The sequence below is a fragment of the Alligator mississippiensis genome, chromosome 2 (assembly GCF_030867095.1).
Source record: "Alligator mississippiensis isolate rAllMis1 chromosome 2, rAllMis1, whole genome shotgun sequence".
Classification (NCBI taxonomy): Eukaryota; Metazoa; Chordata; order Crocodylia; family Alligatoridae; genus Alligator; species Alligator mississippiensis.
In genome coordinates, this window is record NC_081825.1 from 171,088,339 (window position 1) to 171,114,354 (window position 26,016).

General features: G+C 48.3%; 1 protein-coding gene across 14 annotated transcripts in view; it reads right to left on the bottom strand.

Moving 5' to 3' along the window:
- CCDC158 (coiled-coil domain containing 158) overlaps positions 1 to 26,016 on the bottom strand; it is a 116,480-nt gene that overhangs the window by 84,929 nt on the left and 5,535 nt on the right. For 2 of the 14 annotated variants that reach the window (XM_014607398.3, XM_019498737.2), the window contains exons 1-4: positions 19,003 to 25,016; positions 15,463 to 15,567; positions 8,223 to 8,343; positions 5,446 to 5,482 (exon numbers count right to left, since the gene is read on the bottom strand). In XM_014607398.3, the coding sequence (XP_014462884.1) occupies positions 5,446 to 5,471 (26 nt within the window). In that variant the 5' untranslated portion in view covers positions 5,472 to 5,482; positions 8,223 to 8,343; positions 15,463 to 15,567; positions 19,003 to 25,016. The other 12 variants (XM_059722405.1, XM_059722406.1, XM_019498747.2 and 9 more) reach the window with 12 other exon arrangements.

The following is a 26,016-nucleotide window of genomic DNA, read 5'->3' on the forward strand; positions in this document are numbered from 1 at the left end:
GTCTGACCAACGCCCTATAGAGGGGAAGTATCACCTCCCTGGACCTATTTGTCATGCATCTGCTGATGCACGATAAAGTGCCATTGGCTTTTCTGATGGCTTCGTCACACTGCCGACTCATGTTCATCTTGGAGTCCACTAGGACTCCAAGATCCCTTTCCACTTCCGTGCCACCCAGCAGGTCATTCCCTAGGCTGTAGGTGTGCTGGACATTTTTCCTCCCTAGGTGCAGCACTTTGCATTTCTCCTTGTTGAACTGCATCCTGTTGTTTTCTGCCCACTTGTGCAACCTGTCCAGGTCTGCTTGCAGCTGTTCCCTGCCCTCCGGCATGTCTACTTCTCCCCATAGCTTTGTCATCTGCAAACTTGGACAGAGTACATTTCACTCCCTCGTCCAAGTTGCTGATGAAGACATTAAAGAGTATCGGTCCAAGGACCGAACCCTGCGGGACCCCACTGCCCACACCCTTCCAGGTTGAGGCCGACCCATCCACCACGACTCTTTGGGTGCGACCCTCTAGCCAATTCGCCACCCACCGGACTGTGCAGTCATCCACATCACAGCCTCTTAACTTGTTCACCAGTATGGGGTGGGATACCATATCGAAGGCCTTCCTGAAGTCTAAGTATACGACATCCACCCCTCCTCCTGTGTCCAGGTGTTTCGTAACCTGGTCATAGAAAGAGACTAGGTTGGTCAGGCACGATCTGCCCGCCACAAACCCATGCTGGTTTCCCCTCAGCATAATTTGCCCTGCCGGGCTCTCACAAATGTGAGCCTTAATAATTTTTTCAAAGACTTAACCAAGGATGGAGGTGAGACTGACTGGCCTATAGTTGCCCGGGTCCTCCTTCCTCCCCTTTTTGAAAGTGGGGACCACGTTAGCCCCTTTTCCAGTCCTCCGGGACTTGGCCCGTGCGCCACGAGCGTTCGAATATTCCCGCCAGTGGCTCTGCAATGATGTCGGCCAGTGCCTTCAGCACCCTCGGATGGAGCCCATCCGGGCCTGCCGACTTAAAGGCATCCAGTTCTTCCATGTGACTCTGCACCACCTCAGGATCTACGTATGGAAGTCTGGCGCCTTGCTGCTGCCTCTCTACAACCCCAGTGAGAGACTTGTCGTGCCCCTCACTTAGGAACACTGAGGCAAAGAACTCGTTGAGGAGTTCAGCCTTGTCCCCCCTGTCCGTCACCAATTGCTTATGCCCATTTAGTAGAGGTCCTATTCCACCCTGGGCCTTCCTTTTACTCCCTGTGATGTGAAAGCAGGGGTGTATGTGTGTATGTATATCCATTCATATACACAAAAATATATTTTTCCAGAAAAAAAAAATCATTTGTACTACACATAAGTAGGTGCCAAAGTGCTGCTCAAAAGTGTGTTTATGGAGTAGCTGTACTAAAACTTGCATCAGTTTCAAAAAAAGGTAACATGTATCACTTCTGGATAAACTAAGTGCATGGTACTATATGCACATTGCTACAGCCATATTTAATTTCAAGTTTATTGTTTTCAAATTTGCTCCTCATGTCTATGTGCTCAGAGAGAATAGGATCTCACAGTAAGAAGAGGGGGAAGCGGCTACCAGGGAAAAAAGTTGGGGGCAAACAGAGAGCAAAGGGGCTGCCTGATCCCCCAGATTTATTTTCCCTCCTGTAGCAGTGGGAGGGGAACAAATTCAAGGCAAACCTCCAATAATTAGATTCTATACCTGGAAAATTATAACAAACTTATACATTTTCCATATAGAAAATCTAATTATTGGGATTTCATAATCAGGATCACCTTCCATTTGAGTAAATACAGTATTTCTTTAATGTAGAACCTTACATTTTTTTTTTTTAAAAACTATATAAATAAATCCTATGAAAATGGACAAAATACTACATTGTAAACAGAAAAACTGCATTTTACACATTTCTTGAGAATCAAGTGTGCTAGCTACAACTGAAGCCCTGTGAATTAACTGTCATCTTGACACTGGTATTTAAGTAGGTACACAGGGGAAGTAAGAAAGGTACTCTCCGTTCCTTGTCTTCAGCAAGGTCCAGTCTGTAGGGATTGCTCCCTCCATTAGTTCCCAGAGGCACCACTCTGCCCACTGTACTGGTCGGATGTACAAGAGGAATAGGCTGGGTCATCCTCAAGTTTCTAACATGAGTTAGGTTACTGTATTTTTTTAATTCAAATATGCCTCTTCCACTATATAGGCACTGCAAAATAACTCCTCAGTCCTTAGAGTTCCAGAGCCAGATATATGATGCACTAAAACAAAACCCTCTGAGCAACAACAAGACCTTAAAGACATCTGCAAACTTGAGACTGGATTCACTGTGACAGACATGTACTTTTCACTACATGGACACAAAGGAGCCACAGCATATCAGGAAATCCAGGCCTAAGAGAAGTTTAAACTGCTCCATTCAATCTCAGTTGATCCTTTAGTCTGGATCCCAATTACAATGCATTTCAAGAAAGATTTTTAGCTATTAGATATGCAACTGGGTGCCTGTACTGCGAGAAGGTAAGTAAAGCAGAATCAGGCTCTGAAAGTTTACTGCCATGGGACCACTCAGCAAACTTTAATCTTGTACAGAGGCTCCATAGACATGAGAAACAATTATTTATATTGTATAGTGGAAAAGCAAGTGGCTCTATTATCATAGGAGAGTAGGGCTGGAAGAGACCTCATAAGGTCATCTAGTTAAGCCTCTGCTAAAGGCAGGATCACTGACTAACCCATCCCAGCCAAGTATCTGTCTAACCTGCTCTCAGAAACTTCCAAAGATAGAGATTCCATATTTTCTCTAGATATTCTTTGTCAATGCTTGACCACCCTCATACTCAGAAAGTTCCTCCTAATCTCTAACTTAAATTTCCACTGCTGCAATTTGAAGACATTAGTTCCTAGTCCTATCCCCCACAGTCACAGAGAAAAGCCCTTCTGCACCCTTTCTGTAATCACCCTTCAGGTATTTGAAGACTGTTATGAACCCCCACCCCTCATCAGTCTTCTCTTCTCCACACTAAACCCTACTTCTTTCAGCCTTTCCTCATAAGTCTTGCTTGCCAAGTCCCTAACCATATTTGGTGCTCTGCACCAGGATCTTTCCAAACTGTCCACATCCTTCTTGAAGTGTGAGGCCTAAAACTGGATACAGTACTCTAGGTGAGGCCTCACCATTAGAGAACAGAGTAAACGAATCATTTACCTGGATTTACAAGTAACACCCCTTTTAAATCGACCTAGTAGGCTGTTGGCTTGTTTTGCAACAAGAGCACATTGTTGGCCCATATTTAGACTGGACAGGATTTGATTTTTTTTTTTTTTTAAATCAATAAACATCAATAAATGTTGAGTTCATTACACGTCATCAGTAATAATTGAAATTTATAGAAAGGGGACTGTAATGGGCAGGGCCATCCCAGAGCAGGGAGTGAATCGGGGCGACCGCCTCGGGCCCCATGCTTTGGGGGGCCCTGCAAGATAGCACAGTAGCCACCGCATACAGCCAGCTCCGCCACAGCTCCCACATACCACCACCTCGGTGCTCTGGCTGCCACCCCACAGCCCCACACGGGCTGATATGCCCTGAGCCCTGCGCATCCCTAGGGTCAAAACTGATAATGGGGAACCCTTACCCCTGTTACTGGACAGTGGAGAAAGAGAGATGAAGGGACAGAAAGCAAAGGGTTAAAGAGGAAAACAATGGGCACCCTACTGCCTCATCAGTTAAGCAATTAGCTGCTGGTTCCATTAACCCTAATGACTCATTAATTAAGCAATGAGGTACTCCTTCACAGTTGGAAAGAGCTCCTGCCCTCCACATCCTTTTGCCCCGTCTAATAGCCATAATCAAAAAGTTATCTCCAACACACTCAAGGAATTTGGACTGCTAGTACACTGCTGTGCTACCCTCTCAGAAGATGTTCTGGTAATTAATATCCCTCATGAGAACCAAATCCTGTAATTTGGAAGTTGTCAGTTCTTTAAAGAAGGCTTCATCCACCTCCTCCTGGTTTGGTGACCTGTGGCAGACACCCACCATGTCAACTCCCCTGCTGCTCTCCCCTCTGACTCATGAGGCCTACCTTTTACTTCATACCACACCACAGAACCCAAGTCCATTGACATATATAAAGGCAACACCTCCTCCTTTTTTCCCCCCTGCCTATCCTTCCTGAACAAGCTGTACTCATCTATGGCCATACTCCAGTCATGTGAACTACCCCACCACACCTTTGTAATCTGAATTACATTATAATTCTGTATTTGTACTAGCACCTCAAGTCCTTCCTGTTTGGTCTCATTAGTATATAAATAGTTCAGGATTTACTGTCTGATCCTCTCCCTGAGAACATGGCTAAGGCTTCTCTTACTGCTTCCCTTTATTTTATTTTTTTATCCAGGCCTCCAGGCTGTTACCTCTGGGCTTTTGTCTCTCTGGTGAACCTAGTTTTAAAGCCCTTCCTGCTAGGTTAGCATTAGCAAGCCTCCAAGCAAAGACAATCTTCTCCGTCTTTGTCAGGTAGACCCCATCTCTTCCCCACAGTCCATCTTCCTCGAATATAACCCCATGGTTGAAGAAGCAAAAGTCCTGCTGGCAACCCCATCTATGCAGCCATGTATTGATCTCCAGGATACATCTGCTCCTAGATGGGCCTTTACCCTTGCCTGGCAGAATTGATGAGAATACCTGGGCCTCCATCCCTTTTACCCTTGTGCCATGTAGTCACTTTTGATCTCCTCAGGATCAACCTTGGAAGTATAATTAATGCTCACATGGATGAGCAGCATGGGCATTTACTGTGGAGCTGACTAATTAGCTCTGCAATAAAGTCTCAGCATCTACACGTGCAGTGCTATTAGGATGGAGTAATTAACTCTGCCATAGGTTAGTATTTGTCTACACATGGTGCAGATAGAAGTTACAGGTTTTTTGTGTGATCGGCCCCCTGAAAACACTCTACAGCTGTGCCATGACACTGCAACATTTTCTAGCCATCCTGTTTGATTCTCCTGCTAGCTCTTGTGCTGCTACTTTGCAAAGATTCTCACTTCCTCCTTTACCTCCTTCTACTCAGCTGCTGAAGGAACAGTAAAAAGGAAAGTATCCACACAAATTCCCCAGGGAAGTCCCCACTCAAATTCTCACCCAAACTCTCCTGTTTCCTGGCCTGTGGAATGGTCCTGTGCCTGTCCTATCCTGGCACATGTATATAATTCAAAACACAATTAATTCCTTTCCACTTAGAACCTGTGAGCTCCAATCTCATAGCACACTGTTTGTCTTTCTGGCCATGTTATTGCCAAGAGATTCCAATTTAATATTTCATTCACCTCCAGATTCAATAACTGAGGTGTATACCATAATGATAAACAGAGGGACATTTCAAAAACAACTTTAGCCATAAACAAATACATGAAAAAGGGAGATACTACCTTAACTCCTGAATATTCTTGCTCATTGTGACAGTGTCTGCAAAACATAATGAGCATCTTTATTTTTTAAGCTTTTAAAAGTCTACTTTGTTTCTCAGTCAAATGAATTTTGAATGGATGCAACTAATGCAATAGGAATACATTTAAGAATATATTCAAGAATATAATAAGGAATACTTGTTTATATGTGTTATAAAATTAGCTTGGTTTGATCAGTATTACTGTAAAGTGGACTTTGAACAAACGCAAGTGTATTTTTTCTAACATCAGCCATTCTTTGTCTCTCCTAGGAAATACTGTTTTCAACTGAATAAAACAGCAAATTTTGCATAGTCACTTTTCCTCATACAAGTGACTTCAGACAGTACATTTTGTGCTGCAAATTAACACTGCAAGCTAGATTTTTATAACTATCTGCATAGATTACACCAGCCAAACCTGTGTGTTCAGAAACTGGGTTCCCAAATTTAAAAGGGTATTTGCACACAAAAGCTACTTGCACAAACACTTTAGCACACATTGGCTCGTCTTGTGCATGTAGCTGTCACGGCGAGGTCCTCGCGGAGGGCCGTGATCTCTTTGAGGCCCTCTCACCGCGCTACTCCGGCCCGAGGGCACCCTCCATTCTCGCCCGCCACGTCTTGATGGCGTATGTAATAGGGAGGCTGCCTTGTGTTTCCTCGGGCCTGTCAGCTCCTGGACCCCACATGGGTCTCCCCGTACAATGGGCGCTACCCAAGCACCCTAGCCTTATGAGCTATGCGTGGCTCCTACCAGCCCCCAATACCACGCCCCAAGCCTCGCAGATGTAATAGACGTTGTCCGGTCTATACGCCCGCTTCCCGGGCCTCCTCTCTAATGTGGCCCACTCTGGGCTCCCTCTCTCATGCCCAGCCGCTTGCTGGGACTCTCGTCCGGCCCATGCTGGGCCTCCCCTACCGGTGTGGTTCCGCTCCGGGACTCTCTAGCGGGCCCCCGGTCCTATGGGCCAACCGAACGGATACCCTCCCTGACTCTGGCTCCCTGCGCTGCTACTCCCTGTCTTCTCAGGGGCAACTGCAGCGCCCTGCCTTGGTCTGAGGGGGATTGCCGCACTAGCCTGCGGCCGGGCTCGCTATGCCCGTGCGCCCACACTAGGCTACTCAATAATACACAGGGGCGTTCCCCCTCTCTGGGGCTCGCCACGCCCACACTGGGCTACTCAATAACATACAAGGGCGTTCCCCCTCTCTGGGGGGCTCGCCGCGCCCACACTGGGCTACTCAGTAAAACACAATGGCGTTCCCCCTCTCTGGGGCTCGCCACGCCCACACTGGGCTACTCAGTAATACTGCTCCTTTCCTGGGGCCGGGGGGCTATGTTCCCCCCACACGCAATCCGGGGTCTCGATCCCCGTCTGCAACCTACGGGTTGCGCCCGCGACCTACTGGCCGCGCTCCTCGCCGCCAGTTGCTCGTGCACTGGCGTGCGAGTAATTGAGGCCTCCTCCAACCCCTACAGCCTCGCCCAAGCCGCCGGGTGTAATAACACAAACACAAAGCAAAACCACAAGCCCCTAGGCTGTAACACAAATGCAAGCCGCCTGGCCATAACTCCTCATCATCCTAGCTCAAGCCTCCAGGGCTATCATGAGCTGTACTTGCAACTTAGGCTCCTTCCCATATCTCAGCCGAGGGAGCTCCTGCCTCTCCGGCTGCTGGCAGAGAACTGCCAGCCTGGCTTCGGCCCTGGGCTTTATAAGGGCCAGGCCCTGCCCCCTGCAGGCAGCTGGCTCCGCTTAGTTGCTCCGGCAACCCACAGCTGTGCTCACTTGGTTCTGGCAGTTTCTCCTCTCTTAGGAGCAGGCACTAAGGTGCCCTGCGACAGTAGCATACATCTGGATGCCTGAACAAAGGTTCTATGTACAAGCTTTGCTGACATGTTAGACAGCTCATTTTGAAAATCTGCCTACAAATAATCTGCACTCTGAAAATTTTTTATTTATGCACTCATGTGAGATGAATAATCTTTTTTGACAGAGGAACAAACTTCCACCCCTCCCTCCCCCCATTTGTAACATTACACTGAAGTGATACTAAACAGGGGCACAAATGCCTGAACAGTTAAGACAAGGTTCTTTGGGTGAATCTGATATCTTTTATTAGACCAACTTAAATAGTTGGAGAAAAATTTTTTAGCAAACTTTTGGGTTTAAAAACCCTTTGTTAGGCTGAGGAAGTGTCTGCAGTTGGTGTGTGCACAGTTAAGATGTCTCACTTTAGTTCTGAAGATATAAACTCAAGCCCTGTTCTAGACTGATATCAAAGTACATACATCCCTAGGTGACTCAGCTGTAAATGGAGATCTGGTCACTTAGGCTGGGAGTCAAAGGTAGCTGGATGTGATGCTGGCCACATCAATCCCTAGGCTAAAACTGGCACACTTTAACTACACTAGACCAATGGGCCACCGGGCTTGGACAGACTTTCTTAGATGGCAAACAGTATATGCATCTGTCTGGTAAATTTCTATTCCATTTTGAAAAGGCTGGATTAATTTTAGAAAGAGGTAAAAATCAGCTGTGGAATAATCTACCTATGCCAAAGATACATTTGGTTCAGAGTCTGTTTCCAGGAATATAAAAGATTAGAGTGCTTCATTCCAACGCCTAGGTGTTGGGGTGCACAAACTCCACACTGACAAAGAATAGTTAATGTAAACTGATAGCTCAGTTAACTCTTATAGTTACCAGACACCATGTACAGCTAAATCAGCAGGCACACTGGCAAATTACTCACCTTTTTGTCTTAAAAGGAGGCTGGGAAATCTTGGGAGTCAAGTCCTGTGTAAGAAAGGAAAGCTAAGGCTTTGCTGGCTTACTGCTTCCATCCCATGCCAGTTGGTCCTTTCACTGCTGTTCTGAAAGAAAAACCAGAACTTGGAAATGCGTCCAAGAAGAGCTAGACACTCAATATAGGACAGCAAGAGATGGTTACATTGAATTTTTGCTTGTTTGGAGGCTTTTTGAATGGAATTGCTATTTGGGGACCCTAGGGAGAAAGTCTTGAAGGAAGCAATCTAGGTTTCACCTCAGCCAGGGCAGATTCATGCTATGGCAACTTCAGAGACAGAAACTTTCCCTCGGGAAGTGAACGTCTCCCTTTCTCACTCCCCACTTTTATGTTCTGTGCTCACTTGTCTGTCTCTCTCCCTCAGGACATCCCTGGGCCTGCTTCACCCACACACTGCTTTGCTCTTCGGAATATGCGACACCACAGATTTACTGGTGTTACCCTGGTGCTACCTTGCTTGGTGGAGAATCAGGTTGCTGAACTCCCCCCCAAGCAGAGCTGCCAAGCTTGGACCTACTCACAAAGCAGAGAGTGAGAGAGAGCACACAGGTGTATGAAGCTCCCTCCCTCCCCTGTGCCACAGGTTGTGTGAGTTGGCAGGACCAGGACCTATTTCTTTGCCCCCTCTGGGCTCAGAGGCTGCGAAGAACTGTCTAGTGCCCACCCCTGCTCCCCCTTCCCCTTGAGCCTAGCAACTGAGAGGATGGGGGAGGTGGCTGTGTGGGGGTGTAGGGGCCGGTGAGCTGAGGTTGAGGACCAGGGGACGGAGGGGAAAGTGGGGTGGCACAGGGGTAGGAACAGCAGCTGGATGGCACTTGTATGTGTATGTATGGGGGCAGGGAGTCAGTGAGAGCCTGGTGAGAGAGGTGCCCACCCCACAAGGGTTTTAGGAGAGCAGGAAGACTTTTGGATGTGGGAGACAAAAGGGTGCCTGGCAGGGGCCAGGACTGGGGCCTAGCATTGGCTCAGCAGGGATCTCTGTCTAGTGATGGAGGTAGGGCTGGGATAGCACTGGAGTTGGGGGGGCCAGTGAGGGACCAAGGGCTATAAAGCCTGGGGGCACCTGGGCACAGCAGCCAGGGGGATGGAGGATATCAAGTGCCCTGACCCCTGGGTGTTTCAGTGCCCCCCTCACCGCAAGCCCTTGCCTCCCCTCTCCCACCCCCGCCAGTCACTCCTCTGACAGCAGGGATCCACAGAGGGAGCGTGGAGGCAGAGAGGCTGCTTGGCAACAGGGCAAGCTGGTGCTGCAGCCAACCCCAGTGGCAGGGAGGAGGTACTGCAGGGCATCAGTGCCACCCACACAGCCATTTGTCCATAAGGTGCCAGGGGCCTGAGTCACAGGGCCTGTGTGGGAAGGGCCCCATGACTGTGTACTGGGTGCAAAATCCGTTTCATTGTCTCGGGGTATTTTAGGCAAACTCAGAAGTTGAATCTAGCTGCTTTCTGAGGTTTGTCTGGAGGGTTTCTTCCTTCAGGAGCTGGCAACACTTCACTGAAGTCCACGCATATCCACAGGGGTAGAAAAGTGAAAAAAAATCCAGTGGGAAAAAAAATAGAACCCTCCCCCAGCTTTTTCTTCAGGAAAAAATAGAAATTGGTGGGGAAAGGAATGGACGTGGAACATCGTTTGCGCTAAATGAACAGGAAAAGAATTTTTAGAGGAATATTTAAAATGATATGACGACTGCTGCACAACGATCCTTCAAAGTGCTTTGTGTTAACTAGTAAGCATTTCTAGTGAGGTTGACTTTTATTTCAAAACTAGTAGTATTAGGTGATTATAATGTCTAGGCACTGTGAGGCTTTATATAGTCTAAGCAGCATATAGTAGGCTTATTTGCCCAACAGGAGTGTGTATGGAAATAAGGGTGTAGGTTGTAGCTGTGTTGGTCTAAGGACATAGGTAGACAAGGTTCTTTGGGTGAATCTGATATCTTTTATTATACCAACCCAAATAGTTGGAATTTTTTTTTTTATGGGGAGCAAGAGCAGCTAATTCTTCTAGCTCAGTGGTGCTCAACCTTTTGGCCCCACAGGCTGGGTGAGTGGCAAAAGGCTGGTCCACAGGCTGGATCTACCCTGTGCGTCAGGATCAAACCCTGCACACCAGGGGTGCCTATACATGAGCAGCAAGTTTGTTCCAACACGCTGCAATTGCAGTGCACCGGAGCAGACTTAATAGTCTCCTAGAGCATGGTAATTGCTGCGTTCCAGCAGCTGCCAGCATCTCATGTATCAGCATCCCCACGCTTAAAAATGGCAATGAGGATGCTTTATCTAAGGCTCTTGGATCTTTAAATAAAGCACCTCTGCCACCATTCTGAAGCATGGGGATGCTGATACATGAGATGCTCTGAGTGCTTTAATTATAGCAGTTCTCAGAACCACTTTAATTAAAGCACCCCCACACACACTCCTGGAGCATGTGTATAAACACCCCAGGACTGACCCTTGTTCTGCCCCAGCCCAGATCTGAGGACCAGAATTGAGTCCCACATTACCCTTTCCCCAGGGTCTCCTCACAAGTCCAGAAATTGGCAGCAGGTGGGCTAGATCTGACTCTCAGGCCAGGAGATAAGCTCCACTGTCCTAGCAGCTGTGCTGTTAGCAACCCCCAAATTAACTAGGTCCTGTCAATTTCAAGGTGGCAATTAAACAATAAGTAATGAAACAAACTTCAGTAATGTGAAAACAGCAGAGCACACTAAGTCACAATATCATAATCATTAATGAGGTGCTAAGAGCTGGCTGTTCTGCTAGAAAATAGCAGGCATGCTTAAACTAGTTTAAGCACTGCCTTTAATAATGAAATCAATGAGATTTGGATGAGGCTGGTTCCTTGTTCCTAGTTCCTTATTTTTGATTCTGTTTTCAAAGCTAATCTATACCCAATAAAAGCTTGTTGTTTATAAATTACACATTCTAAAGAGAATTTCATCAACTGTGTACATATTACTAATATGTAAAATAATATCCTGCATCAAGTACAGAGCCCTAAAAAATAAATATCACATTAGGATGGGATTATGGTGCAAAATACTTCTTGGTCCACCCCAGACTGCACGTCACTGCCAGCAGGGGGCTGCCCTGAAGAACCCAAATGCAGTGGCCCTGCCAGGCTGTCAACTGACAGTCCCCTCTATGCCCACTATACTAAGTATATGGACTCGAATAAGGAATTGGCTTTTGGGCTGGCATGATGGCTGGAAATCCTTTCTGAGCCATTCCACACTATGCCTCTACGGCACCAGGAGAACCCTAACCAGAGTCTTCCCTGGCCCAAAGTGCAGTTTGGCCGTGCCAGGCTGCTAACTGACAACCCAACCAGTCACTGTATTAAGTACGTGGGCCAGATTTTTCCAGATCTGTAAACCTGTGGGAGATCACCACTAACTATGGTGTCCAGGCTCAGCTGGATAAAATAATCTTTTAATCATATCTGGGTAGTTTGGAAGTGAGGTTGTTATAGTACCTGAAGGTTAAATTGCCTGAGGATAATTAGGTGTTTCTGACCTTTTAGCATTTCAAATGTAGTCACTTGACTCCAAGACCTCCCCTAGCACATGGCTAGGGGCCGGGGGTGGTGACATTTTTGTTCCATTGTCTCCTGTTCCCGTGACCTATCTTGCTGTTTTGGGCTTTGTGATCCTTCTGCTCACTTGGTGGTGAACTTTGGTTTGTCTACTATTTAATTTTGTGTGTCAAAAGGTGAGAAAATTCCTTGCAAAGATGCAAGGGGAAGCACTGGTTATGAGGAGGATATAGTCAGGGCCTTCCTGCATGAATTGTCATGGTTAGAGAAAGAAAGGAGAAATCAGTTTGGGGCTGCATAGCTGTTAGGCTTCATAGAAATGCACTGAAATTCAGAAAATGGCTCTATAATCTCTGGCATGAGAATAGGAGGGGCTTGAAATCTAAGACATTAAATACAACTTCAGTGGAAATCTTACTGTGTGTGCAAGCAGCCTGAGGGTTCAAGGTCTTATGTGCAGTGTGATTCAGTGTAATGATTGGTGTAATGATTGGTTTCACCCTACATGCTTGGGGTTTCAATCTGCTCAGGATATTGCTGACATAACACCATGGTTTTGTCCCATTTGTGAGGCTACACTGACCAGTAGAAGCTTTGTTGAAGTACCAGAAAAGACCAAGGGGCTTTCCTTTTGATTAAGAAGTGGTTCCTGAACTTCCCCATTTTCCCAAATCTGAAAGTATATTCAGGAAAGACAATGAAGTTTCCCTTAAATCCACCAGTACCTCTGCTGCAAGGTATAGTAATCAGGTGAATAATGAGGGCAGGAAAGATTAAACTATTTCTCTAAATGATGAAGAAAATGATTTACTACAATAAAAACAAACAGATTTTCAGGTCTGAATCTACAACTGACTATCAAGAACCTGTTGATAATTCTTGCTAAGTTGGTGCTGTGAGGCAGGGACTTACATTAAGGGTGCAGCTACACCAGTAAAATATTTTCACACATGTGTGTGTTTCAAGTCTGGGAAGCATAACTAAGTCATCTTTTCACACTCTTCTATAACACTATGCAAAACCCTACATTCATTTTTGGAAATGATATAAAGATGGGCACAGCATTGTTGACTGGTTGGCACTTCAGAAAACCACAAGGGAAAACGTGGAGGACCAATATACCAGGCCAAGTACACCTATAGGAGTAGAAATTTTACAAGAAATTGATAAGCAGTCATCCGTCAACCTTGACTCTGAACCCTATCCATCAAATTGGTTCATTGTTTTACGGAGGGTAATCTTAACTATTTGATGTCATTGATCACATTGAAGTACATGTTTTATATTTTAAATATAGCTTAGATTGTCAGCAAAATCCAGAACGCCCTTGTTGTATGGTTGAAAGATAGACACCCCTACCCCATGCCCTGTTGAGTTCAAGGGTGACTTATAAATGTTTAATATTGGGGGACACAAGGTAGCTCCTAGAAAGCTGTGTGGCCTAATGGTTAAGGTGTCTGACTTCCATTCAGAGGGTCTGAGTTCCTCAGTGGTCTTTTTTTCCACCTTAAGTTATATAATGTTCAACCTGCAGCAGGGTTGAGCAAGGGAGGGGGAGAGAGCAGCCAGGCCCAGTTCTGTTCCCCTGCCTTTGCCTGTGCATCTCGGGGACACAGGCAGGCAGCCATCAGGAGAGGCTGCTAAAAAGTCTGACTAGCAGCTCAGCAGCAGAGCTCCCCAGAATGGCATGGCACTACCCTGGGGCTGGGGAGGGGAGGGTGTGGTGTTGATCTCTACCCCCAACCTCAGAAACTAAAGGAAGAAACCTTACCTACCTGCCTGCTGTGCTGGCCCAGCTCTGAGCCCAGCGTGGCCCTCCCCCCAGCCACAGCAGCCTGCAGCCGGGTTGCCCTGGCATTTGAGGGGACTGAGCCCCATTAGTCCCCGCTTCCGCCACCCCCAGCAGCCGATCCCTGCCGCCAGCAGAAGTGCCACTAGCACTTCTCTCGGGGAGGGCACAGCCAATCTCAGGGGGTGTACATGCACCCACGATGCATCGCCAGTGCAGACAAACCTTGCTATGGTTCTGGCAGGACTGTGCTTGGGTTTCTCTGAGAGAGTCCCCCCAGTGGAAGAGAAGCATGGTATGGGGTGGCCCAAAAAGGATTTCCAGCTATAATCCCAGCCCAAAAGCCAGTTCCTTATTCCAGTTCATATACTTAGTACAGTGGGCATAGGGGAAAACTAGGAGTAATGGTCACAAACTCCTGAAAGACTGTTTCATGCTCAACATTAGGAAAAATTACTTCACAACTAAGATGTCCAGACTGTGGAATAAGCTCCCTCCAAAGGTGGTGCAATCGCCTACCCTGGAAATCATCAAGAGGAGACTGGACGGTCACCTGATCCCAGTTGTCTTTCCTGCTTGGTGTAGGGGGGCTGAACCCAATGATCTTCTGAGGTCACTTCCAGCCTTACAATCTGTGAATCTATGAAATGGCTCATTTTGTCTATAGTAATGACACTTGATGTAATATGCAGGTTGGAACACAAATTGTAGGGGGGATGATTTGGAGGGTGACACCAGGCAGCTCCATGTGCTTGGAGAATTTTGCAACAGCTCTGAGCACACACTGCACCTCATGGCTGCAAGCAACAGCACCTAGCACACAACACTTCTAATAAAGATTCTAGTTCTTGGAGCTCTGTCCATGAAACATGGTGGTGGCAGGTGAGACCTGCAGTGAAGAGCATGTAATTTAAAGCATCATCCATACACCAAAGAGAGCAGGCAGCAGGGAAGGACTCAAAACCACTGCAGTTTGGATTTCTAGACAAAGAACCTGGCAGAAGCATGGAAGCCAATGTTGCCAAGTCTGCTTATAATAAGTAGAATTGGGCTTGGGGTTTTTTTTAAGTCACTTGAATTTTTTGAGAGTTGCAGGTTGATAAGCACCCCCACTCCCCTCTTTTGAAATGGGTTGAGGTTGTTTTTAAAGGCAGTGCCACTTTTTTTTCCCCTTGCAAGACTTTGCAACACTGATGGAAGCAGTAGAAGCTGACCTTGTATACACAGTTGACCATGGCAGGCAAGGATGAGAAAATAACGGTAAACCTTTTCCATTACCTCACTGGGACAAAGGGCAGAGAAGTGAATTCAGTACATTTACCTGAAGGGTCAATACATTAGAGCAATGAAGGCTTTTGATGAGTGCTGAGACCTCAGAAGAAAAAGCAACCATTTATTACAGCAGTGCACTAGTTTAGTACATGGTACTTACTTCATGCTGAGGTTGTGAGTTCAAGCCTCACCTACAGCATAGGCTTTTCTTTTGGGGACTGGACTAGATGACTAGGGATCCACTTAAATTGTGTTCTCTTGTTTTTCAAAGAAAGCAGAAAATCTCCTTCCCATTTCCCTGGACAGCAGGAAATGCCCTTCCTGCCTGAAATTGGTGCAAAATCACCTAGACAGGGGTGGGCAGGGGCTTTACTGGGGAAGCAGCAGCAGGCAGGGAGCAAAAGATAGCGTAGGAAACCTCCCCAACAGCACAGCTGATTAGCCCAATCACTGGCTAATTCAAAAGAAGTAGTACAAAATGGGAGTTTGAGCATAAGACTTCTACCCCAAGTTACCCTCAAAGTAAATCAGCTGTCAAGACAGTCGAAAGGCTCACAGAAAAGGCAAAAAAGACTGGATATCACCCTTACCATGCTGCAATATCCCCTTTCAGGGACTTGATAGTAGCCCAGCCCAGACATTGATGGAGTGAAGAACCAGGACAGTACTTCCTTGTGAGGGACAGCCTGCTGCAACTGGATGAAGGGAAAGAAGACAACATAGAGAGGCTACTGACAGACCAACAAGACAGAGAAGAAGCATATTACAAGAGGAACTAGAAAATGGAGGCCTCTCCACACAGATGATCTGGTCTGGATGCAACCATCCAGCAACCACACAAAACAATGGCAAAAGATCACTGTCCAAGCTGTCATTGCGGGTAATTGCTTTGTAGGACCTTAGTCCAGAGGGTCAGCAATTGAGAAGAAACCATAAACAGTTGCAGAAAATCAATGTCAGGGAATTAATACATAATGACAGAAGAGACCAGTGCGTAGATGACTCTGATGATCAGGCATCGACCATTAGTTGATCAGAAGTCAGAGATTCAGATACAGCAAGGAACTTGAGTGGCCACCAGCAAGACAATTACCAACAGGAAAACCATAACAGAAGAGATCCAGATCCTGCCCCTGCCCAACAATGAGTGGGGAGATTGGTTGAACAACCAACGCATGTGAATGATTACAAGACAAACACATGTTGGACTGGCAGCAAAGACCATGTCCCCATAGTGAGCTATGTGCTGGTAACCCCTGGTCCCGAACAACCAGACTCATACACAGATCCATACAAATGTGCTTTTTTTATTATTATTTTGTTTTTTTTGTTTTTTACAAGAAAAGATGTGCATGTTCCTGCAGGTTGGAACGCAAGTTGTAGTGGGGATGATCTTGATGGTGACACCAGGAAGCTCCATGTGCTTGGAGAATTTTGCAGTAGCTCCAAGCCCACACTGCACTACATGGCTGCAAGCAGCTGCACCAAGCACATGGCACTTTTAATATAAAAGATCCACATTTCTGCAGTCCAAATGGAGTTCCTTTATTATTGCACAGAACCCTGTACATGAAACACTTGGTATAGAGACACACACGACACATTTACACCAGGGCATCTTATACTGGTTTGGATACTGATGTAAGTTAGGTTGGTGTCCAGAGCAGACAGAGAACCAATTCTCTGGAGTAGGCTGCGAGGACTTGTTATTGTTATTATAGCATCATCCACTAGGTGGAAGAAGAGTCAGTTCAGTACAGTAAGAGCCTGTTTATATCGAACAAAGGGCTACCCTGGAACAAAAGGGAGTAGAGCTGTGGACATACCTCCTGTACTCTGGTATCCAAAGTGTAACTTTATTCTTGGAGCTGAGCAATTTACACTTGTGTGTGATTATACATCATGTGTCCACTCCACATCCAGTTCCAGGTAAAGGCAGATGACACCAGCGTAAAAGCATTTTGTGTCCACACCCTGATTTCATATGCAGGCCCACGATTCCATTGGCACAATGAATAGGCCTGACTCCATATATGATGATAGGCTGGCATGTCCTATGAAGTTTAGATCTATAAGGTTTACTGTGGGTCTTTAGTATGGTGTTATGTCCACTACATCATGGTAAGTTCATATAGGGATATTATTTTTCCAAACTTTTTCTTTAAAACATGTTCTGTATTTGCATTAGATCTCTAGCCACATTCTGTTTCTGAGCCCTATGGATATAATTATCCTTTTTAATTACAATTCAATGGGCGCATCCACATGAGATGCAACGTAGCTCATTGCCACGGTGACGTAGCATCTGCGGGCACTAACTGTGACACCACTGCTACTAAGTAGTAGGGTTGAAAATGACCTGTGCATCAGTGGGTACTGTGCAGTCATTTAGTACTTGCTAAATCAAGTACTAAATGACTGCACAGTACCAACTGCACAGTGGGGCGCACGTGCAAATGCGCCTAATATTGATGCTTTCTATTTTCAACCTTTATTTTTCCCTGTATTTTAGAGATAAAGCAACAGGTAAAACGAACAAAAAAACACCAACAAAAAAGTCATACTTAAGAATTTGTCTGCAGCTCCACATCAAACACTATAGTTGTCCTTATTAAAAAGAAAGGAATTCAAAAGTATTGCTTTCATAAACACATTTAGCACTATTTCCCACATGCTAACTGAATAAAAGATGATACATTTCTCCTGAAACAAGTAAATACAGTTTCAATAAGCAAGTAAACGTCCTCAAAAATTCAGTTTTTCAAAAAGATTTCCATTAAAAACAGGGAGAAAAAAATTATTTTTTTTTCTTTTGTGCCTCAAACATTTTTGGAAATTTTGCATCTCTCTTGTTGGGTGAAGAACTGTTCTCCAGGGCACCTTTGGGAAAGGAGGGCACCTTTGTGTGTATTCAAACTAAACAGAAAGTGACCACACACAAATGGGTGGTAGATGGTCTCTTCTGGGGGTCAAAATTAGAAATGCAACTCCTCCCCACCCCTCCCCCATCCAATTAATAATTTAAAAAGAAAATCTAATGATTTTTAAGCCAATCTTTGCAGAAGTATCCAAGTCAGTTTTGAACTCCTTAAGTTTACAGACGTGCTGGAGGCAGGGGGACGCTTTAATTAGCAAACTGTATTAATGGAAAGCTCCAGAGCTTCCAGTGTATCAGAGTCCCAGTGCTGAAAAATGGCAATGGGGCGCTTTGAACTAAAGCCTGTCCAATGAGCTCTAGTTCAAAACGTTGCTGCCATTCTTCAGCGATGAGATGCTGATACATGTGCCTGCTGGAGCACGGTAACTTCCCCTTCCAGCAGACTTGAACTGCTCCCAAGTGCTGGAGTCATGAACGCTGCATGCCCCTGGAGGCTGGTGGGGCACAGTGACTGCCTCCAGGCGGCGGGGATGGTGTTGGTGGCGGGTCATGGTGCCGTGGGTGGCCGCAGCGGTGTTGGCAGTGGGGAGTGGCAAGTGCCAACCAGCAGTTGGTGACCACCTGCAGGTGCCACTGGCAGTGGTGGCAGTGGCCAGCAGTGATCAGGGACCACCCGCAGATGCCACTGGCGGTGGGGGGGAGGACATCACTTTTTGCCTGGGGTGCACCGCCAAGCTCAGGGGGTGCACGTGCACCTGCTGGAGTTACAGCACATGGGAGCAGCCTCCCTGCATGTGTGTAAGTGCCCATAACGCAACTTGGATCGTATCTTCCCAATGGGAAGGGAAGAAAGGTCTTTTTTGGGGAGGGAGCTCACCTGATTCTCTCACTGAACACACCGGATTGTAAGGCGAGCACAGCCCGGGGCCACTAGTCCTGCCCCCAGCAAACTCCTCCAAGCAACACCGCCCCGGAGCCCCTGCGCTCAAGTTGCACAGGTCCGCGGCCGGCGCTTCACAGACACGTGGGAGCGCTCGGAGAGGCGGGTCACAGGCATCCCCCCCATGCGGGCTGCTAGCCACGCGCGGGCTGGGGAGCGAGCCGGGAAGCTGCGGGGACTCCCCGAGCGAGCACGGCGAGAAGGGAGAGGGGAGGAGCGAGGGGAAAGCAGGGGACCTGTCCGGCCGAACAGCGGCCTCGCGTGCTCAGCCCCGCCCACCCCCGGGCGCGCGGCCGGGCAGGTGGCGCCTACCTGGAGGCCTGTGCGCGGCGCGACTCGGGGGCCAAGGCAAGAAAGAGCGACTGAGCTGAGGCTGCCGCCCCGGGGAGGAGCTCGCTGACCCGGGCACTTGGGGGCTCTTCCCTGCCCGGCCCCACTGCTGTGGGCAGCACCGCCGACCTGACGGGCCACGCCGCCAAACTGCCCGAGCCGTTGAGAAGCACCTGCCCGGCCTCCCCTCCCCTAACTCCGCAACCTTGGCAACAAGCCCCTCCTCCAACGCGGCCCGTGAGCGGGCTGGAGCCAATAAAAGCCCCCGCCGGGCTTCGCTTCCCCGGCGCCTCGCGGTCAAAACAGTCGGGGCTCCGCTTCCAGTTCCTGCCCCTCCTGTGACAGCCCCCGGGGCTTTCCTGTCCGGCCAGGGGCCCTGCAGCGCCCCAGCCTGGCTGGAAGTCAGCCTCCCCTTGGCGGCCCAGCGCCCCTGGCCGGACGAGGCCCCTGTGCTGCTCCCCTGCAGGGTCCTGCACGCTTTGGGCCCAGGACAAGCCTGGTAGCTTCTTAACCTGGCAGGGGAAATACCATGCATCTGTGTCCACGGGGGCAGTTTTCCTGAACCGCCCCGCAGAAGAACTGCTCTTCTGGCGTGGTTCAGGACTGACTGTAAGTCCATTATGGACATGGGAGTCTCCTCACTTGCTTGCTCAGAGGGCCTTATGGCTAAGGGCATTAGCGGTGCACCCCCTGCAAAAAGTGCTCCTGACACTACAGGCAGTCACCGCTTGCCACCACTAACACCGCTGGTGGCAGGCAGTCCCCTATTACTGCTGGTGGTGTCTGTTGGGGGTTGCCAACCACCGGTCAGCACTCACCCCCGCTCCGCAGCCAACAGCACCCGGCTGCCTGTGGGAGCTGGCCACTCGCCACTGCCATGCTCCCGCTGCTGACAGCACCACTGCCACCTGCAGAAACTCACCATGCCCCCCCAGCCTCCGGGGGCACACAACGTTCATGGCTAAGTGAAAGCAAAACTTGGGGGCATCCAACCTCTAAACCTCTGGGCTTGGGCCTGCAAGTAGGATGCCCACCAAAGGTTTTGGAAACATCTGAAGCCCCAGGTGCAGGTGGAGGATGTTTGCCAGTAGTAGGGCTACTTATGGTTCTGGACTCTTGGATTTGGAATTAGTTTGGGCTAATTTGGCCTCAGATACAAATTAAAAATAAAAAAATACTATCTGGTAGGGGGAACACCATGTATCTGGGTCCATGAAGGCAGTTTTCCTTAAGCATTCCTGGGGATAACTGTTCTTCTGGTGTGGTTTAGTACCTGGTGAGGCATTGGGGCTTAAAGCCCACTTGATGGAAAGGGGAGGCTCCTCCCTAGCTTGCTCCTATGGCCATATGGCTGAGGGCAGGAGAAACTTGGGGGCATCCAAACCCCAAGCCTCCGGGCTTGGGCTTACATGTAGGATGCCTGACAAAAGACTTTGGAAATATCTGAAGCCCCTGGTGGGGGTGGAGGATCTTTGCCAGTTGTAGGGCCACTTATGGTTCTGGACTGACTCATGGATTTGGACTTGATTTGGCTGGAAACACAAAAAATGTCTTTAAAAAACCCCCCAAAACTCTTGCCTCCCACAGAGCATTCCCAGTGCGGGCAGGCCATGCAGAGAGGGGCAGAGAGGCTGACCATACTGCCCCAGGGAAACATGCCTGTGGAAGGCAGAAACTATCAACCACCTCCTGTGGTACTGTCCATATGCCAAGGGGGTGTGAAGGAAAGTGGTGTTTATAGCTCTTAAAATGGTGACAGGGGTCAAAATCCTAACCAGAGAAGCAGTACCATGGGTACCTGTCCAAGCAGCAGGGGACCCAGATGGTCAGCTTCAACCAATTCATCTCCCACTTCAGAAACACCCTGTGGAAGACCAGGAACCTGCTCATGTACGGGCACACACCTCTCAGTAGAGGCCTGTGTCAAAACGGGACTAAGCAAGATGCCAGGGTACTACAAGGAACTAGGAGAAGATGCCTGGGAGGAGGTGGTGGGGATCATATGGAAGAGGATGGACTGGCACAGACTGTTCAGGGGTGGGACCCCTTAAAAGAGTGACCGCAAACACAATGATGATGGTGGCAGAGCCAATGGGAGAAGAGCTACCAACAACGGCAATGACTGAAAGGACTAGGAAATAAATGGGCAGGGGGTTAGGAGCAAGGTGGCACCATTGTGACAGGCAAGGGTGAAGGTAATGGACACGTGGGAGTGTGGGTGAACAGGTGCACCTTGTGGATATTGTGGCAGGAATGTGTCTGGTGTAATGTGCAAAATGTGCAGTTTTTGCAACAACAAAAAAAATAGAAAGAAATATGAGCCTTTTGGCTACAGACCTGGAAGGCATGAATGATTTTGTGTAGTTGAGGGTGGAGACTTGTCCACTGCATTGCCAGCAGGCCCTCCTGCAAGAATCTACTAAAGCCTTGCAATGGGAGGATCTTAGCTACACATTTTATGGTGATGGGGGACTGCTCTCAGGCTTTTCTCTAACTTGGTCCTTCAGCCTTTTGGCTAGGGGCAAGTGAGACTAGGGGGCATCGGAACTCCAAGGCCTCTGGCCTTGGGGCTTGCACATAGGATGCCCGCTATGGATTTGGAAATATCTGAAGCCCCAGGCTGAAGAGTCTAAAAGGTAGGATACTTTCTGGTGGTAGCAGCACACAGACTTTAATGACTGAGCACTGCTTAGTCAATAGAATTTGGAACTGATTTGGCCCAAGACACTGTTTTTGTGTTTGTCTGTAATTTCATATCTGGTGAGGTTGCTGGGATGCTCCGCACCTTGGCCAGCTGGATGGAAGCATGACTGGAATCTATTAACCCATCCAACTCTTTCTCCCAGGGCCTGATCCTCAGATGGTGCAAACTGGTGCAGCTTAGGTGGGGGGTGGGAAAGAGGAATGAAACTGCTGATTTATGCCAGTTGAGAATCTGGTGCATGTTACGCTTCCAGATGGATTTTGGGTCTTTGAGCCCAATCCTGCCCCTTGGCAGTAAATGCTGAAGCTCCTCTTGACTCCATAGAAACAGACTCAGACCTCACTGAAGAGGTGCTATGTCTCCATGATCTACTGGATTTGTTGTGCATCCTTGGGAGAGTTTCCTAAAGGGATTTGAGAAGAGCATAGTAATAATCAAACACATTTGCACCTCCCTCCCAAACTCTATTAAGCAGTTGCACTGATGCTCCTGGGCCTCTGACACCATTGTAAAGTACATTTCTAACCTATTGGTGCATGGCACTCCATGTTGTACTCTTTTGAAGTGCTGCATGGCCCTTTGGACATGAGACATACTGACAGAGATGCAGAGACACTGCCACGGCTCCAACTGAAGCACAGGCTGGAATCTGGGGCTTGGCATGGCATGCCAAAACATCAAAGGCCCACCCAAAGCTATGCATCTTTGTACCCCACTACCCTGGCACAGGTCAGGTGGGCTCTGGGCCTTATCTCAGCTTGGCATGTATCAGAGGAGAAAAAAGGTCTGGAGGATGCAGTCCCTGTTTTTTCAGCATGAACTGCCATGACCAGCCCCTAGGTTTCTACTGACAATCTGCTGGTTGGTAGTTCACCAGCCATTGCCCTGAGCTACAAGACAGGCCTGGATACTTGTCTCTGTATAGCCTGAGGGGCTAAACTACTCCCATATTAACATACACCAAAAATAAATTGTAATTAAACATTTTTTTTAAAAATTAAGGAACCTGTGGAAGAGCCCTTTGTCTAGCAAACTGTGGCCACAAGCAACCACAAAGGGTCAGGCCAAGCCCTGCATTCTTTGCACCATGCAGCCCTGGTACTGGTCAGGTGGGCTGTGGCATGTGTTGAAGCAGAAAAAAAGTTCTGGCAGACACAACCGCTGCTTTTTTCCAAATGAACTGTAGTGGCTAGCCCCCAGCCTTGAATTCACAACCTTCTGGCTGATAGTTCAGAACCCACTGCCCTGAGGAACAGGACAGACCCTCAAAACTGCCTCCATACAGCCTGAGGGGCTAAACTACCCCAATATTAACATACACCAACATTTTTTTTTTTAATTAAGGAATCTGTGAGAGAGCCCCTTGTCCAGCAGCTTGGGGTTACAGCCAGCCACAAACTTTCCCATTACCTGCCAGCCTGATGCTCAGCCAGAGATGCTACACTAGCCTGTAGGGGTGCTGGCTTCTTATCTGGTAGGGCCTTACTGGTCTTGCCTACCCTAAATTTAAAACAAAGGAAAAAATGGATTTTGGCTGACTGGCTCACCCACCTTCAGAGACACTGCCAGGGTTCTGATCAAAGCACAAGCTGGAATCTGGAGCTTGGTATGGCATGCTGAAATCCCAAAGGCCCACCCCAACCCTGCATCTGTGTATCCTGCAGCCCAGGCACTGGTCAGGCTCTGGGGCCTATCACAGCTTGGCATGTGTTGGAGGAGAAAAAATAGGCCTGGAAGAAGCAAGGGTTTGGGGGGGGGGGGGGGTTGTGAATGAATTGCAGTGGCCAGCCCCCAGCCTTGAACTCAAAACCTTCTGGCTAGTAGGTCAGAACTCACTGCCCAGAGACAGGACAGGCCCAGACACTTACCTCTGTATAGCCTTGGGGGGGAAAAAAACTATCCCCATACTAATGTGATGGACAAGTTTGTCTTTACCCTGAAATAAAATAGTTTTCTGTAGTATACTGTTAACTATAATTTAGATTATTAAATAGTATTAGCTTTGTAGCTAAACACTAGGCATGACCTGTGGCCTAGCAATGTTGCTGACCACAAGACAGAATGATCTCTAAGCCAGCCATTTTCTTATGTCAAGTGCCTTAATTTCTGCTTTTTCTAACAAAATGGTTAAGTCTGTGTACTGGGTACCAGCTGCAGCTAGGAGTGAGATAAGATAAGGGGGGCCCAGAGGGAAAAAGATGATACAGCAGAGCACAGGAAAACAGATTGAAATGTGTAAGATAACACTAACTTTTTTCCTCTGGAAAAGTACTGAGATTTATAATGCACCATATAAGGAGATGATTACCATAAGTATTGCATATTCAATAACCTTGTAGTTTCTTTGTTAAAAAATGTATATAAGACTGCCTCACCCTTAAGCCGGGGCCATTTTACCTCTTTGCTGTTTTATGGTCTTTACTCGAGTAAATAAACTGCAGTTACCCCTTCACCCGTGTTGTCTGGTCTCTAAGCCTGCTAGACAACAAACACCAGGGAGTTTTCTCCCACGACACTAACATACACCAATTTAAAAAAAAAAATAAGGAACCTGTGAGACGACCGTGTCCAGCAAAATGGGGCCACAAGCAGCTACAAACACCCACATTTTACCTGCCATCCTGATGCTCAGACTCAATGCTACACTAACCTGCAGGGATGCTGGCTTCTTACCTGGTAGGGCCTTAATGGTCTAGGCTACCCCAAAATTTAAACAAGCTAAAAACAGACTTTGGCCAGACTGACTCTATTGCCTTCAGAGACACTGTCAGGGCTCCAATCAAAGCATAAGCTAGAAGCTGGGACTTAGCATAGCATACTGAAACCCCAAAGGGCCACCCCAAGCTCTGCATCATTGCACCCCACAGCCAGGCATTGGTCAGGTGGGCTCTGGGGCCCGTCTCAGCTTGGCATGTGTCGGAAGAGTTCCAGCCTGCAAGGGGCAGAGTTGGTAGGGTGCACCATGTGTTCACATGCATGCTCACATACAGTAGCAACCAGGCAGTATGCAGAGCAGCTCCCCGCAGGTAAGTCTATGGCGGGGGGCATAAATGATGCATTGGGAGGGCACAGGTGATGCATGGGGGGCATGGGGCGGCACATACCCCCCCCGGTTTGTGCCCCCACAGGACTGCAGCCTGGTTGGCTTGGCATGGGCAGGAACTGTGTCTGCTGCCCAATGGACAGGACCCAGCACAGGAGGGCAGAGTGGGGCAGCAACACCCATTGCTGCTGCTACCAAGACCCCATCAGCCACACTACAAGCAGTGTGAGAGAAGTAACAGATGGGGGACAGGGGTTGTTGTGCTGCCCTCACCTCCTCCCACTGCCAGCCACTTGCATGCAAAGCCATGGCTCTACTGTGCCGCCATGTCCCAGTCACCATTGCCTCTCCCCTCAGGCTGCAGCTCTACACCAGAGAGGAAGTGGGGTGATGGATAGCACAGGCAGCCTGAGGGGAGTGGTAGCAGCAGTGGTCAGACCATGGTTGCAGGGTAGAGCCACAGCCTGGCATGTGAGCAGCTACCAGTGGCAGGAAGTGAGGGCAATGTACGCCCTGCCCCATCCACTACTGCTCGCACTGGTGGCATGGCTGGCACAGGGACCTTGGCAGCAGCAGCCACAACAAGTCTCTCTGCCCCACTCCACTCTCCTATGTTGGGTCCCACTGACTAGGTTGTGGAGGCAGCTCACAGAGCTGAGCAGGGAACAGGCTCCCCAGCCCCTGCCAGCAGGGAGCTCCCAGTGCCAGCTCTGCACCACGGGACTGGCACTGGGAGACCCTCCTCTCTCAGCACCAGCTCTGCAACCACAGGGCTAGTCCTGGGAGATCCTTATCCTAAGGGTTTCCCAGTGCCAGCCCTGTGGTCATAGAGCTGGTGCTGGGAGATAAGGATTTCCCAGCCTCCACTCCCTGATCACGATCTCAATGCAGGGGACTTGGAGCTCCCTACTGCTGGGGCAGGGGAACATAGTCCCCGCCTGGTTTCTGGTGGCAGAGCCCAGCCTGGCAGCAGACAACTCCTAAGGGCAGGGAGCAATCTCCCACCCTGGTGAACAGCTGACCGGGAGCAGATTTGCTCCTGGTCAGGCATTTACACAAGCACTACTGTGGCATTACTAATCAAAAGTAAATTTGCTACTTGCACAATTAGTGAATATTACTGTGCAGTAAGCATGTGCAGTAAACTATGCTACTGTGCAGTTAAGCACCTCATGCAGACAGCACCCATGGTGTGAAAAAGAGCTTCCTTATGTCATCTGAAACTTATTACCTATTAGTTTCATTTTGT